Genomic DNA, 16,690 nt, shown 5'->3' on the forward strand with positions numbered 1-16,690 from the left:
AATTTCACTCTAAACAAAGCATACACGTGTGGGATGCACTTTAAGGTAGTTGGGAAGCGAAAGCTAGACAAGACAGTTTGATATGGGCCAGACTCAACCCAGAAGCTAGGAAACGAGATTCAGCATGCCAGTGATGCTCTCACACATCTAGGTCAGATGACCTGCAGGAGTGGTGGGTCCTGGGGATCAAATTTAAAATGATCAAAAAGGGTGGCAAGCGTCATTTTTAAATTACAGAAAACCCACTAGGTGTGGTGACACCTATCAGTAATCCCAGCATTTGGGAAACAGAGGTGGGATCCAATCTTCTGTTATACAGTGAGCTCCAGGCGAGCCTGGGCTACAAGAACACTCCTTTAGATACAATACCAAAACCTATATACTTTTGTCTTTTGATTCTATTGTGCTGTAACCGTCTCAAGCTTGAGAGTAATCCCCCTACCTTTCCAAAAATGTTTATACAAGTTTTATATTGCATTACTTAAGTCATTTCCACTTACTTTCATCAGCTTAAAATTTAAGAGCCAAAACACAGTTCCAGGGGATACTTGCTTGGACACTGAACAGAACTCATTAATTCTCAAATTTAAGAGTTTTTTGTTCCATTTCTTGATGTTAAGATCTGAAGCTGGTTAAGCAAGGCAAACTGTTCCCATTCTTAACATCTTTAAAAGGGTAGCTGTCACGACACACCCACTAAAGCTACAAAGAAGTTCCTTGAGGCAGAGTTCACTTTTAAATGGATCACTTACTAACAACAGATGTCCACAATGGCGGTTCTAAAGCAACAGCACAAACTTCCATCTGAGTCAGGGACTTGTTCCTAAGTTAGTAATCAAGACCTCTACAGCCTGAGGTCCACTACAGGCTTAGAACTGACGTGTTATCTCTGAAACCAACCCTCTCACCAAAGAGTTTTAATCTTGTTTAACTCAACATTTTAGCATCTTGGAAGATTATGGTCTCTATCTATCCATATTTGGACATGACAAAAGCCTATTTATATCATTTTAAATTTTATTATTGTTGTGTCCATGAGTGCAGGTGAGCATGTGGTCAGAACTTTTTGGAAGCTGCTTCCCTCCTTCCTCCCTCCGTAGGTAGTTGCAGTCTTACTTGCATGGTCTAAGTGTTTTTAACGGGAAAATGCCTTGATGTTGTTTACTACCAGGCACTAACAGCGTGACAAAAAGCTTAAGTGAAAGCCATTTAACTAATATTTAAAACCTCTGCAATTATTAGTTTATTAGTATCATCCAGGACTCATGTTCAGTATTCCTCCTCAAATTACATAAACAAACGCAAATGTAAAGAACCCAAGTCAAAATTATGTAACAAACAGCACTCCATCACAAAAGCGCGTAAAATTACAAGAACGCTATTTTAAAACACTGGCACTTTAAGAGAATGATAATCTCAAAAAACCACAAAATTGCCAAATTGTTCCCTAACTGCTAAGATTAAACATGACTAATGAATGAGTTTGGGTTTTATAAAGAAAAACCAAATGGATTGGACAACTGGTACTAATGTGCAAAGTTTATCGTCTTCTCTTGTATCTGATTTATCAAGGGATAAATCACAATATAGGAAAATATACCCTTACTTTAATTTTCAATGTGGCATAATTTTAAGAAAAGCTGGCTCAACTAATTAAAAATACTTTTTAAACAGTCCAGTTTCCTGAGCAATCCTTACTTATACAGAGAGGCGGGCAAAGGCATCACAGCCAGCGTTATCATCACAGCCTTTGCTAGGACTGACATCAACAAGGAGTCTAATATGGCAGTCTTGTATTTTAAGCTCACGCTTTTGGGGATACATTCTCAGGTCTTAAACAGGGAACTGCAGGATGTCACTGCCATTACACAGTAATGGAAGTTAAGAGTCCTTGTGATTAGAATAGAACATACTTTTCTATTAGTCCTTCAAGGACAGACTTTCAGATTGTTTGATTAATAATCCCACACCGTGTGACAGAATTGATCATCGATCATTCTCAGCTTTGCATGTAGGTTATGTACTATCTCTTATCCAACTGATCACGACTTTGGAGTTTCAACTATGGATGAAAATGTTACCCCCATCACAATATGCAGGGTGTGTAGATAAAAGCTTTTTTTATCCAGCTAACTATATGAAAAGAAAACACTGCAATAATTCATATGACCCAAAATGGGCAAAAGCAAAAGACTAGCTTCCCCTTGAGAAGAAAAATTTCAGACCTATGAAAAGGACAACAATACTAATAAAAAAAATTGTATTTACTTAGAAGCATTCAGAATGTCAACAAAACAGCTGCAATTTTTTTTTGCAATTACAGAGTGGTATTCAGTTAACAGAACAACAATTATCTTCGTATAAGCTGCATCAGAGACAACTGAAGATGAAAAAAAAAACAAAAACAAAAAATAAAAACAAAAACAAAAAAAAAAAAACCTACCGTCCCCATATATAACTAATTTGTGCTGTGCACCAACAAGGACCTGCTTTAAATTTCCATGCCAATTTACAACCCCCAGACTGTACCAGGCAAGGTTAGTGGCTCTTGAGAATACCACCAGGACAGGGCTATCTAAAGACACATTCGGTAGTGTGTTAACTATACAAAAAAAGACACTGTACAGTTTAAAAACAAATCTTACACAGCCTTACATTTCAATTTTTTTCTTTAAAAGGAGTGAGTTGTGTACAGGGGGGTTAAATGCTTTATAGACAAGAAAAAAAAACTGCGCTAGAACCAACTTATTCATCATCATCATCTTCTTCTTCATCTTCGTCTTCCTCTTCTTCCTCCTCTTCCTCATCCTCTTCATCCTCCTCCTCATCTTCCTCTTCCTTCTTTTTCTTGCTCTTTTCAGCCTTGACGACCCCCTTCTTCGCCGCATCGGGTTTTCCTTTAGCTCTGTAGGCAGCGATATCCTTCCAAAACAAAGGGAGGAGAAAATAACAGAAGACACACACACACACATACATACACACACACACACACACACACTCGACAGAACTTCAGTCTCCACAACACACATGTAGGCCCACTGAACCTCCCAAATGATTAGAGCATGGGGAAAGGCACATAAAAATGAACCATTAGTAACCTACAACTCAGAGACACAGTCCACTATCTGTATTGTTATGCCTCACCGAGACGCAATTATGTACCACATCCTAATTCCCGTTTATGAGAACTAGAAGGCAGAGACTGATCAAAGGGTAACACTGCCACCTTCTGAACACAAAACAGCATTCCACAGGTTCATGGCCAGACCCTAATTATTCATAGCAGAAACGGGTGTGTGTGAGATATGGATGTGCTAGTAAGCACACATTAACAGCTAAAAATGGATTATTTTCAGAATAAATGAACTTAAAAATTAGTTTAAGTATTTCAGCATTTCAATTTAGGTATAGGAATCACAACTTTCCTTCATCCTATTTATAATTACCTTGGCAGGCTTGAAATTTAACTTTTTTAAATCCAAAGTGAACATAATATGTACAGACAATACAGTTACGTAGTTATTTTGCCTAATCTATTTTTGTACTGTACGCCTAACCATTTAAAAATCATTCTCCCCAAAATAACCACCCAATTTCCCCAAAAGTTGGAGATACCAAGAAATAAAATTAAAACAGCTTAAATATATGGCCTCAGCTCAAGTCAGACTACATGCAATTTTTACAATTCCTATTTGAAAAATGGACTCTGCAAGCACAAAGGAAACTCAGCCATCAAGTGGCATTTCTTGTCCCCCTGTGGAGAGCGAGCAAGCCCACACTCCTTACCTTCTCGTACTTCTCCTTCAGCTTGGCCGCCTTCTTCTCGTAGGGCTGCTTGTCGTCCGCAGCGGTGTTGTTCCACATCTCCCCCAGCTTCTTCGCCACGTCCCCGATGGACAAGCCGGGGTGCTCTCCTTTGATTTTGGGGCGATACTCAGAACAGAACAAGAAGAAGGCCGAACTAAAACCAGAAATTTATTTTAGAATTTGAAGAAAACCAAGCGTTGTCAAACTTGTACTGTTTTGCAATATAAGGACCTACTAATCTCATGTGCTGATGTAGGACATTTTGAATTAGTTTTGAACAATTTCTAAAGATAGAAAGGGGTCAAAAACCCTTTGTAAGTGATAGACTGTGTAAAGGAACCAAGTATCTGAATTCAAATGCCTTGGCTAATGCTTCTACCCAACATGAGTTACAACTTTGACACCTTACATACATGACCAGAAACCAAACTCTGGACACTCAAGGTAGCTCAATCAACTTATATCTACCATGAAACACCTCAAAATAAAAGCTGTACTTACGGAGGCCTCTTGGGTGCATTGGGGTCCTTGAACTTCTTTTTGGTCTCCCCTTTGGGGGGGATGTAGGTTTTCATTTCTCTCTCATAACGAGCCTTGTCAGCCTTTGCCATGTCTTCAAATTTCCCCTTTTCTTTAGCAGACATGGTCTAGAAAAGTTAATTGTAAACTTGACATAACATTTACTGAGCCCCACGGTCTGAGAACAGCCAGCCAGGCCCCTTCATGTAATGTAGAAGACCTGGCTGTCAGTGTTTCAATCCCTCTTACCTTCCACCTTTCTGAGCACTTCTTCGAGAACTCTGAGAAGTTGACAGAAGCATCCGGGTGCTTCTTCTTGTGTTCCTCCCGGCAAGTTTGCACAAAGAATGCGTATGAGGACATTTTGCCTCTCGGCTTCTTAGGATCTCCTTTGCCCATGTTTAGTTGATTTTCTAAAAGAGAGCATTCGACGTTAGCAACGAGACTGAGAGGAGATTGACAAGCTTCAAACCACTCAGGGTGGCAAGGCCAACCCAAACTTGTGTTATTTAACAGAGCGGTGACGACAATCTCCCATAAAAGCCAGACAGAACATTGCAAACGCTAACCAATTCCTAGAAGTGACGAAGCCACAGAGAAGATAGGACACAGAAAAAAACGGTCCCCCAGTGTGATCCCCCAGAGTGTACAGGGACACACTCAAGCACTCGCTGTCTCTTCCTAAATGACTGCCCAACCAGTCATTAAAAACCATTTTTACATCTAAAACAATTTTTCTTACACCGACGAAACACAAACGCTTATTGAAAAGGAGAACGCACCCTGTCCATCAGTGGATTTCGCAGTGCACAAGGACCGATCCCGTGGACCTTAGGGAACTACAGGCCTAGAAAGGCGAAGGCGGGGGAGAACCCCACACCCCAACAATACCTCCCCGCCGTGCACCTCAAGTTCGCCCAGCTCTGCGGCCACCCCGGCTTCTTCGCATCCAACTTTGCTGGGGAGGGCGGAGACGGGGCCGGGAGAGGCCGAGGCCAGCGCCGCCGCCGCCGCCGCTTCCTATCGCTCTGGCCCCGAGATGCGTTTCTGCTCTGACTAAACACGTCCGGTCTGAAGTTTCTCCGAGTAAACAAGGACGAGGGACAGAAGCCACTCCTGCCGCCGCCGCGGCCGTCACCCCCCCCCCCCCGCCCCCGCCGCCACGGGGGTGGCTCGGGGCTTTTTTTCTCTTTCCTCTTTCCTTCCACCGGGCCCGTGGAAAGTTGGGGTGCCCCGGCTCCCCGCCCCCTCTGCCCGCGGGCCCGCCCCGAACTTGGCCCGAGGCCGCCACGTGCGCCCGGAAGGCCGCAGGCCGGCACGCTCGCACGCTCGCTCCGCCGCCCCCATTTTGTCGGCGGCCGCGGCGGCGCAGGGAGAGCGAGCGAGCGAGCGAGAAGAGGAGGAGAGAGAAGCCCCGCTCGAAATGGGGGCTGGCTCCGCCCGCGGCCGCCAGGGCCGGCGCACGGAATGGCCGCGGCTGCGCGGCTGCCCCGCCTGCCCCGCCTGCGCCGCCGCCGCCGCGAGGGCGAGCGCGAGCCAGCGAGAATATGGCTCCTTCCCTTTGTGTGCGCGCGCGCGTGTGAGTGAGTGTGAGTGAGAGAGAGAGAGAGAGGGGAGACCGAGGCGCGCGGCGGGCGGGCGGGGCGCTGGCGCACTCGCCATGGCGGCGGGGGAGGGGCGGGGGCGCGCGCGGCTCCCCTCCCCCCTCCCCTCCCTCCCCTCCCCGCGCTCGCCCGCTCGCCCGCCCGCCCGCCCGCCCGCGGCCCCCGCGCCGTCTCCCTCCGCGCGCCCCGCCGCCCCCGCACGGAGAACGCGGGGCTGTGAAGAGAGAGAGAGAGAGAGAGGGGCGAGAGAGGGGAAGAGAAGGGGGGGGGAGAAGGGAGGAAAAAAAAAAAAGTTGCCTCGGAACTGCTGCGCCCAGCTCCCCCCGCCCGCCCGCCCGCCTTGTTTTCTCTCCAGCCAGCAGCAGCGCCGGGCCCGAAGTCAGCCATGTTCCAGCGAGCGCAGCGCCGCCGCTCCCCCCCTTCGCTCGCCCGCCGCCGCGCCCGGCCCGAGCCGCCCCGCACGGCCGCCCCCGGCCCACCCGCGCCGCCCTCGCCCGCAGCAGCGGCGGCGGCGCCCCGCCCGCCCGCCCGCCGCCTGCCCCGCGCTCCCCGCCGCCGCGGCCGCCCATGCAGCCGGGAAGCGCCGCCGCCGCCGCCGCCGCTGCCTGCCCCGCTCCGCGCACGCCGCTCGCCCGGAACGCTCGCCCGCCCGCCCGGCCCCGGGGGCCGCACACCAACACGTTTTTTAAAAAATTAAAAATATAATCATCCTCGTCTGAAACAAAAAAAAAATAATATATATATATATATTTTTTTTGCGCCAGAGAAGCACGGCCGCCGCCGCCGCCGCCGCCGCCGCGGGTGTGAAGTGGCGGCCGCCCCGGGAGGCCCGCGGCTCGGCGCGGCGGCGGCGGCGGCGGCGGGGCAGCGTCCGCGGCGCCCGGCGGAGCCTCGCTCCGTGCGCAGTTCCCCCCACGGTCCCCCCTCATTTGCCTTTGTGTGGAGCCTGACCCGCCGGCTCCGGGCCGCGGGGATCCGGCCGCCGCGCGGGCTCCCCGGCTGCCCGGGGCGCTCTCCCCGCCGCCCGCCGCGCCGCACTCACCCTCCGCGAGGCACAGAGTCGCCCAGTGCCCGTCCGGCTCGCGCTTGCCCCGGCGCTGTCTCTATGGAGCTCAGGGTACTGCAATGGCTGTGAGAGCGGGAGCCAGACGCAGCCTCCTCACTCTCTCCGCTCTGTAACATTACTCTCCAGCCAGCGCGCCTCCTATTGGCTACCGCCAACTCACGGGGCCCGCTCATTGGCCCGTTCCCTCCCATTGTCCTGACCAGAGCCCGCGCGCCATTGGCCGGCCCCGGGGACACGTCACCGAGGATTGAAACAGCGCGCAAATCTGAATGCCTGTGTGTGTGTGTGTGTGTGTGTGTGCGTGTGCGCGCGCGCGCCGGGCCGGGAGGCTGAGGCGGGAGAGGCGGCGGCGGTAGCGGCGGTAGCGGCGGCGGCGGCGGCGGCGGCGGGAGCAGCTGCCACCGGCGAGCCGAGCTCCGTGGTGTCGGGGCGGCCCGCGCCCGCCCCACGCCCCGAGCCGCGGCGCGCGCGCCCGGGGCCCGGCTCCGCTACGGCCCCCGCCGCCGCGTCCGCAGGCCCGGGCGGCTCCCGCAGGCCCGCCCCCCGCCTCCCGCCCCCCGCTCCACGCTCCCGCCGCGAGCCGTTGAGCCGCGCGGCCCGTGCTCACCGAGGCCTCCCCCCTTCCCCACCCGGAGTCGGGCGACGGCTCGGGGAGCTCTGCGGGCCTCGGGACGGCCGGGCCGCTGCAGCCCACCCCGGGACACCCCGCCCCCGGGGCCGCACGGCGGCGGCGGGCTCACCCTGCCCGGAGGGCCTGGTCTGCACCCACGAGCAGGCGCCCCGGCTGCACCTCCGCTTCTGGAGCTTTTTGCCTCCGATCAAAAACACAAAGCCCCGTTTTGAACCTCCGGGACACCAAAGCTTTATTGCAGGGACTAATGCACGGCCACCGGGTTTTGATACTGGGTGCTCTCGGGCGAGGTTTGGAGGGCCCGGCTAGAATCAGCGAGTTCACCGAAGAGCGCCCCGCCCCGCCCCCGTCCACACACTCTGGCTGTTTTCTGTGACTTGGTGTGGATTACTGCGAGAATCAAACGAATCTTTGTGATCGCTATCTCCCCTTCGATCACACCACTTAGTGCATACATGTGCCTGCTCTAAGATTACCAGACGTTTGGGGCTACTGTTACCTGAAGGATTAGGTGCAGGCGGAGCGTGCTCGGGCCCAAACCCACGGGCTGCAGGGCTGCGCTCTCTTCCCACTCACCGCGCTGGCTGGTAGTCACACTTAGGTCTCCCGAGGAAATAATAGTCAGGCCGGTTCCAAAGGCCACAGGCTTACATTAATCCTTGATGAATCTACTATCTCCCCCTTTCAGGGGGGCCGGCCACACCTCTCTTCAGTTACAACAGACATCCCCACTTTTTTTTTCACTCTCTGACATCTTATACGCTTCTCTACCCAACAAAGAATTCCTCCCAAATGCAATCGATCCAAGTCAAAACAGACCACAGTGGGTTAGATTTCTACACCACTTCCAAGGCCCTGTTATCTAATGGGTTTGCTCGAATTTATTATGCTTACTGAGAATAGGTTTAGATAATCTTTTCAGTGGTTTTAATGTCCATTGTCTTTTTAAAAAAAAATATGCTCTTGGTTCAGGGAATATCATTGGTGTGAATGGACAGTACACTAAAGAAACACACACACATGCAAAACCTGTATTGCTGGGTGGGATGGCAAATGCCTTTAGTCCCAGCATTCAGGAGGCAGAGGCAGGAGGATCTCCATGAGTTCCAGACCAGCCTGGTCTACAGAGTGAGTTCCAGGCCTGCCCAGGGCTACATAATGAAACCCTGTCTCAAAAAAACAAACAAAAAACTGCTGTGGTATTAAGGACTATATGAACAGGCATTGTGCACTATCAATATTTCAAATACGTTAACTTTTACATTGTTGTTCTCACATATATTTACCCTTCCTGCTACAAACCGAGTTGTTGTTGTTTGTGTGCGTGTGTTTTCTTTTCTTTTTGTTTTTTCCAGACAGGGTTTCTCTGTGTAGCTTTTGGAGCCTGTCCTGGATCTCACTGTAGACCAGGCTGGCCTCGAACTCACAAAGATTCACCTGCCTCTCCCACCAAGTGCTGGGATTAAAGGCATGCGCCATCACCACCACCCGGCCCAAACCAAGTTTTGTACTTTAGATACATCTATATAATTTCAGTCCTGTTACATCATCTTAGTTCTTTATAAAATATTCAATAGAGAGGTAGGGAGATGGTTTCTTGGTTCAAAGCACCTCCTGCTCTTGCAGAAGACCTCGACTCAGTTCCCAGCACCTACATGGCAGCTTACATACGTATACACATGCATACAAATAATATATATAAATATATAGATTATATTAGAATAATTAAAATATTCTCAATAGCATCCCCACTAATGTGGCACTGTCAATATTTTCCAGCACTGGTCCTGGTCCAGCTGCCCACTCTACTAGCTGTCTAGACACTTGGAAGTTTTCACTTGGAGGTAAATTAATGGCCCACAGAGCAACAGGAGAGGAAATGGCCCACATGAGATTTCCATTTGGGAAAGGCAGGAAGTAACAGGCATCGGAGTTGAACAGCCAGAGGTTCAAATCTACCATCCCTGTGCATCAGGTTTCCAACCCTTAAAACAGATGGGCAAGGCTTATTGTGAGGATTACATTTTATATTTTGGATACAGGGTTTTGCTGTGTAGCCCAAGCTGGCCTCTTTGTCTTCTCACGGTTTAATGGTTTTCTTATTTTAATTTTATTTAATAACATTTGTGTGTGTGGTACCTCCAGCCCTAGGATGACACCCTTCCCGCCTGTGAGACAGGGTCTTCTATGTAGCCCAGGCTCCTCTAACTCAGGAGCCTCCTGAATGCTAGGATTCCAGGCATGTGCCACCAAAGGTGGTGACCAACCTGGACTTCCTTCCTTTCTTTCTTTTTTCTTTTTTTGGTTTTTCGATGCAGGGTTTTTCTGTGTAGCCCTGGCTGTCCTGGAACTCACGCTGTAGACCAGGCTGGCCTTGAACTCATGGAATCCACTTGCCTCTGCCTCCTAAATTCTGGGATTAAAGGTGTGTGCCAGTACCACCCAGCCAAACCAGAACTTTTTATTTAAAGTTTAAAATTGCATCATGCAGACTCCTTCCATCCCATAATTTAGGAAGTCTCAAGTATAACTAATCTTGAGGTTTTCTTCCTATTTTAATTTCACGTGAAAGTGAACGGTCACAAATCTAGTTAAGCTGTTTGTCTTGGTTTTTTTTTTTTCACTGCAAACAGCACTGATCCTCGCCTCGTCTGGGGGCTGCACTTCCTCAAGATTCCCGTGCTGGAGAGATCTGCAGAGATCTACTAGCAGGAAATTTGATTTCTGTATTTGAGATGAGATTTAGGTCAGTGGCAGAGTTTCCCAAGGCCCTGAGTTCAATCCCTCCCACATGCTCACAACACACACACACACACACACACACACACGCACGCACGCACGCACGCACGCACGCACGCACGCGCACTGAAGTTTTAAAAATAAATTATTTATTTATTTATTTATTTATTTATTTTGGTTTTTTGAGACAGGGTTTCTCTCTGTAGCTCTGACTGTCCTGAAACTCACTCTGTAGACCAGGCTGGCCTTTACAGAGATCCTCCTGCCTCTGCCTCCCTAGAGTTGGGATTAAAGATGAAAAATAAATATTTTTAAAAAACACAATCTGCTGAGCATGGTGGCATACACCTTTAATCCCAGGACTCAGGAGGCAGAGGCAGGTAGATTTCTGAGAGTTGGGGCCAACCTGGTCTACAGTGTAAATTCCAGGACAGCCAGGATCCAGGATTACACAAAGAAACCCTGTCTCAAAAAACAAAAACAAAAACAAAACAAAAAACAAAAAAAGCAAGCAAACAAACAAAACCCCCAAACAGTTTAGTCTGCACTGGACTTCTTAGCCCTGATCTTGAAAGTGGATGCCCACCCTTGCCTTCCATGTGACACACGAACCACAAATGAACAGATCATTTTCCTTAGCTCTTGGCCAGTTTACTCCAAATTACAACATTATCTAACTGGAAAAATCTGAACACCTTGCTTAGCCAAGAGTTACAGACCTTCTTGTTTTTTTTTTGTTTGTTTGTTTGTTTTGGTTTTTTTTTGAGACCAGTTCTCACTGCACGGCCCAAGCTGACCTAAAGCTGTCCATCCTCCTGCCTCTGCCTCCATCAGGATGGGATTACAGGCATCCTTCATGAGTCTGCGTTCTGTTCCCTTCTTTGATATCCCTAGGACAGATGTAGTGCCTCTCCTTCTCTACAATCCCATAATATTCTGCTCATGAATTACTGAACTCACTGTGATTGGCAGTTACTGCTGCTCTCCCTGACCCACCCACACTGTGCCTCTCTCTTCCGGGGTGGGACTCACCTTCTGTTTAGATCCCAGGCACCTAGTCCAGTGCCTGGCATGGTAGCGCATGCTCAAAGTCAGTGTGTTGAACACAAATGAATTAGTCATGGGGTCAGTACTTACTGTGCATTACTTTAATTTTTCTTTTCCATCTTTGGGTCTAAGTGTCATGTCTTTTTAAATCAGAAGACAGGAGAATAGAATAAACAATATGTTGTTATACTCAGACAGAGCATAGATACTAAGTGAACCCCATTCCTGTAGTTTAAAAATGAGGCCTAGCCGGGCGGTGGTGGCGCACGCCTTTAATCCCAGCACTCGGGAGGCAGAGCCAGGCGGATCTCTGTGAGTTCGAGGCCAGCCTGGTCTCCAAAGCGAGTTCCAGGAAAGGTGCAAAGCTACACAGTGAAACCCTGTCTCGAAAAACCAAAAAAAAAAAATAAAATAAAATAAAAAAATAAAAATAAATAAAAATGAGGCCTGGATGTGGTGGTATACATCTTTAATCCTAGCACTCAGGAGGCAGAGGCAGGCTGGTCTCTATGTGTTTGATGCCAGCCTGCTTAAATGAGCTCCGGGCCAGCCAAGGCTACACAGTGAGACCCTCTCTCTCTCTCTCTCTCTCTCTCTCTCTCTCTCTCAAAAATAGACAGACAGATAGATGATAGAGAGATAGATAGATAGATAGATAGATAGATAGATAGATAGATAGATAGAATAACAAAAATGAAGAGGCAGGGCTACCGCTCAGTGGTTAAGACCGATGGCTGCTCTTCCAGAGGACAGAGGCTTTCCTCATAGCATCCACACAGCAGCTTACAGTCCTACCTGGAAGTCCAGGTCCAGGGTTACAACGTCTTCCTCTGGCCTGTGAGGGTACCAGGTATGCATGTGGGACACAGACCTACGTACTGGCAAAACATCCACACACATAAAATAAAAAATTAAATAATAATAATAATAATGAAGACAAAGAAAGATGTGTATGTGTGTATTTATGTATGAGGGTTTCTCTACTATAAATGGACATATACAATTAGATATGTTTGTAGTTTTGAGACAGTATTTCTCTGTGTATCCCTTGGCTGTCCTGGAACTCGCTCTGTAGCCCAGGCTGGCCTCGAACTCGAGAGATCCACCTACCTCTGCCTCCCAGGTGCTGGGATTAAAGGCATGCAACACCACTGCCTGGCTTTTATTTTTAATTTATTATTATTATTGTGTATGTGAGTGCATGTGCAACAGCCTGTATGTGGAGGCCAGATGGCAGCTTTTCCCGCCCTCCCTTATTCTCTCCTCCCTTCCTTTCTTCTTTCCTGTTTTTGGAGACAGGGTTTCTCTGTGGAGCCCTGGATATCCTGGAACTAGCTCTTTAGACCAGGCTGGCCTCGAACAGGGATCCTCCTGCCTCAACTGCCCCAGAGTGGGGCTGGAGCTGTGTCTCCCCAAGCCACCTGAGATCTCAGTGTGGTTGCTCTCGCGATGTGCTCTGGCTCACTCTTCATTCGCTTTTCAGAAATGGGTAAAGAAAACAAGGGGTCACCGACCTGCTTGAGGACCATTTCCTTCAGAGACAATCTGCCCGTCAGCTAATGGAGCCACTCAAGTTTGTCCGAATTTTGCCTTGTTTCCTCCCTCATGAAGATTAAATTTCCAAAGCCTGTTGGGAGCTATTTGCATTTCTTTTTTTGAGACAGGACCTCTCTAACAGACCCAGCTGCCCTGGAACTCATTATATAGACCAGGCTGGCCCGGAAGTCAAGAGATTCTCCTGCCTCTGCCTCCAGAGATATGGGATTAAAGGCATGGGCCACCACGCCCTGCTTGAAAAGTACTTTTAAGCACGCACTTTCAGTTTTCTGTGATAAATGCTTATCTGGCCTGCCGCAGTTCACTGTGGTAAAAGTGCTTGTAGCACAAGCTTGACAATGTAAATTCCACCAGCTCAGCCCGAGATGAAGGAGGAAATCTACTCACGAAAGTCATCCAGGGGGCGTGGCGATGCGTGCCTTTAACCTCAGCACTAGGGAGGCAGAGACTGGCGGATCTCTGTGAGTTCAAGGCCACCCTGGGCTACTGAGTGAGTTCCAGGACAGTCAGGGCTACACAGAAACCCTGTCTAGAAAAGCAACAACAACAACGAAAAATAATAATAATAAATAAAACACAAAAACCAAACAGAACAAACAAATAAAAAACCCAAAAGAGAAAGACAGAAACTAGAGGAGAAATGATGGAGGAAAAGAGTGAAACTCACAGTTGGGTGGAGAGGTTGTAGGGCTTCGGTTGTTTTCTTGTTTACTCCTTGGCTCTGCATCATTAAAAAAAAAACAAAAGGAAGAGTCAGAATGCAGCCCGGCGGTGGTGGCGCACGCCTTTAGTCCCAGCACTCGGGAGGCCGAGGCAGGCGGATCTCTGTGAGTTCGAGGCCAGCCTGGTCTACAGAGTGAGTTCCAGGACAGCCAGGGCTACACAGAGAAACCCTGTCTTGAAAAACCAAAACAAGCAACAAAATTCTTGCACGTGGAGATTGGTCTGGGGAGGGGTGTTATTTTGTGTTTGCATACTAGCCTTGAACTCCTGGTGATCCCTCTGCCTCCACCTCCCAAGTGCTGGGATTATAAGTGTTCCTTGCCTGGCCAAGTGAAGGCCTTGTGCTTGCTAGGCAAGCGCTCTACCACTGAGCTAAATCCCCAGCCCCGTTTGGTTCTTTTTTTTGTTGTTTTTTACTTTTTATTTATTTATTTTTTTATTTTTTTGGTTTTTCGAGAGACAGGGTTCCTCTGTGTAGCTTTGCGCCTTTCCTGGCACTCATTCTGTAGCCCAGGCTGGCCTCGAACTCACAGAGATCCACCTGCCTCTGCCTTCCGAGTGCTGGGATTAAAGGCGTGTGCCACCACCGCCCGGCTACTTTTTAGAATAAATGTCTGCTTCCACACAAAGGTCTCCATAATAAAAAAGAGGCACCAGCAAGTTTGGGGGAGCATGTGGAGGAACTAGAATCCTTATAGATTGCCAATGGGTAGACAAAATAATGGAGGGGACTTTGGGGGAAAGTCAAAGCTGTTTCTCAGAAGGCTCAACACCCAGAGTTAGCACTGGACCTGGCAACCCCTCTCCCAGGCCTAGATCCGGAAGAAGTAAACATGTCCACATAAAAACTTGCACATTGGCCGGGCGGTGGTGGCGCACGCCTTTAATCCCAGCACTCGGGAGGCAGAGCCAGGCGGATCTCTGTGAGTTCGGGGCCAGCCTGGACTACCAAGTGAGTTCCAGGAAAGGCGCAAAGCTACACAGAGAAACCCTGTCTCGAAAAACCAAAAAAAAAAAAAACAAAAAAAACAAAAAAACTTGCACATCAACATTCACTGCAGGGTTTTTTGCAACATATCCCAAGGTGAACACAGTTCACCTGTCCACCAGCCAATGAGGTGATAAATAAACTGCGATATATCCATACAGTTGGGTCTGTTTTCAGCTGATTTGATTTGTGTGGCCCTCCATCACTTTTTATCTGTGTGTGTCTAGGTGTTTTACCTGCATGTACACCCGTGCACCACATGTGTACCGGGTGCCCTCAGAGGCTGGAAGAGGTGATGGATCCCCTGGAACTAGAGTGACAGACGGTTATGAGCCGTCATGTGGATGCCAGATGCTCTTAACCACCCCAGCCCCCGTTTTTTTGATTTTTGAGACAGGGTCTTCAGGGAGGCCTGGTTGGCCTGTAGCTGACTCTGTAGACCAGACTGGCCTCAAACTCGCAGAGATCCACCTGCCTCTGCCTGTGGAATGCTGAAATTAAAGATGTGAGCTACCACGCCTGGGAGGTTTTGGGTTTTGTCTTTTCACTGGGGATTGAACCGAGGGCCTTCCACGCAGTAGACACAGATCTAGCGCGGAGCTAGAATCCCATCCTTTTCTTCACTTTCTAAAAAATTTTGAGACAAATGGGTGTAGTGGTGCACACCTTTAATCCCAGCACTCAGGAAGCAGAGGCAGGAGGATCTCTGTGAGTTCAAGGTCAGCTTGGTCTACAGAGTGAGTTCCAGGACAGCCAGGGTTACACAGGGACCCTCTCTCAACTGCCCCTTCTCTCTCCGTAAAAATTAGTGGTTTTTTTGAGACACAGTCTCACTCACAAAGCTATTGAGGCTGGCGTTGAATTTGTGAACCTCCTAGCTCACCCTTCCAAGTAGCTGGGATTATAGGCCCACCACCAGGCTTGCCACAGCTTAGTATTACCCGGCAGTCATGGCGAATGAAGGCTGGGGAGACAGTGAAGTCTGGGCCTGGAACCGCGAAGGCTGGAGTTCATGTCAAAAGCTGGGCCTGGTAGAGTGTGTTTGTGATCCCAGTACTGGGGAAGTGAGGCAGGGGGGTCACGTGTCAGATGGCCGGCCAGCCAAGCCCCCAGCTAGTGAGAGACCCTGCCTCCGAAAACAAGGACCCTTGTGGTGAACACACAAGGTGGACCTCGGGCCTCTATGCGCACGTGTATGTAGATACATACGTGAACACACACTCACACACACATACACACACACACACACACACACACACACACACACACACACACACACGCATTCATACCTGCATGCAAGCATACACAGAGGAGCGGAGACCAATACAAGCTATAAAGATAAAACGTTTCATTGTATGAATGAAGGCAGACACAGAAAGTACACAGCCCACGTGATTAGGAGATAACCAGATCCGGAGGCCAGCGGTTGCCAAGGCTTTCGGGGAAGGGGAGTGCCTGCTACTGTGTCTGAGGCTCTCCTCAGGGCGACTTCTGAGAGAGTTCTAAAATTAGGTTGTGTGATGGCCGCACGGCCCATGACTGCCCCAGACCACAAAGCTGTGCACTCTAAGTGGGTAAATTGTATGGCGTGTGAATTACATCTTGCGGAAGCTGTTTCTTAAAAAAGGAAGGAGCGGCTCCTGAGTGGTTCTGTTTAAGCAAGCGGTCAGAGCCAGGGGGCGGCAAGGTCCCGACTTGCCAGTGTTTCCAAAGCCCTCTCGCTGGCCTGGTGTTTGACACTGTGTGAAAAGCAATGGCCCTCATCTCGATCAGGAGCAAATTTCACTCACCTGCTGCTGGAGTTCAGAGTTCTGTGCTTAATCCATATATTTGCTACAAAATATTAATTTTCAGAGAGCCTTTTGTGAATTTGGGGTTTTTTTTGGCGGGGGGTGTTTTTGTTTTTGTTTTGAGACAGCGTCTCTGTGTAGCCCTGGCTGTCCTGGAACTCGCTCTGTAGACCAGGCTGGCCTCGAACACACAGAGATCCTCCTGCCTCTGCTCCCTGA

The 16,690-nt window shown here is 49.1% G+C and overlaps 1 protein-coding gene across 2 annotated transcripts; it reads right to left on the minus strand.

The window, feature by feature from the left end:
- Positions 1 to 1,214: 1,214 nt before the first annotated feature.
- Hmgb1 (high mobility group box 1) lies at positions 1,215 to 5,344 on the minus strand. 2 transcript variants are annotated; one of them, XM_052754564.1, is made up of 5 exons: positions 5,233 to 5,344; positions 4,576 to 4,739; positions 4,309 to 4,454; positions 3,787 to 3,961; positions 1,215 to 2,922 (listed from the first exon to the last, which is right to left on the minus strand). In XM_052754564.1, exons 2-5 carry the CDS (start codon positions 4,723 to 4,725, stop codon positions 2,746 to 2,748), a joined length of 648 nt encoding a protein of 215 aa, XP_052610524.1. In that variant the 5' UTR covers positions 4,726 to 4,739; positions 5,233 to 5,344; the 3' UTR covers positions 1,215 to 2,745. The 2 variants fall into 2 exon arrangements, with proteins under 2 accessions (XP_052610524.1, XP_052610523.1); XM_052754563.1 differs by lacking the exon at positions 5,233 to 5,344 and adding an exon at positions 5,109 to 5,220.
- Positions 5,345 to 16,690: the final 11,346 nt, after the last annotated feature.

Source organism: Peromyscus californicus, unplaced genomic scaffold, assembly GCF_007827085.1.
Source record: "Peromyscus californicus insignis strain IS unplaced genomic scaffold, ASM782708v3 Scaffold_2__1_contigs__length_46816999, whole genome shotgun sequence".
Taxonomy (NCBI): Eukaryota; Metazoa; Chordata; class Mammalia; order Rodentia; family Cricetidae; genus Peromyscus; species Peromyscus californicus.

Bases quoted from the DNA above. Each gene is read 5' to 3' on its own strand.
- Hmgb1 (XM_052754564.1), bottom strand. From the start codon at position 4,725: ATGGGCAAAGGAGATCCTAAGAAGCCGAGAGGCAAAATGTCCTCATAC. The intron at 3,962-4,308 runs GTAAGTACAGCT...TTCTGGTTTTAG, and splicing joins AATGCACCCAAGAGGCCTCC to TTCGGCCTTCTTCTTGTTCT. The intron at 2,923-3,786 runs GTAAGGAGTGTG...TTGTTTTGGAAG, and splicing joins TGAAGGAGAAGTACGAGAAG to GATATCGCTGCCTACAGAGC.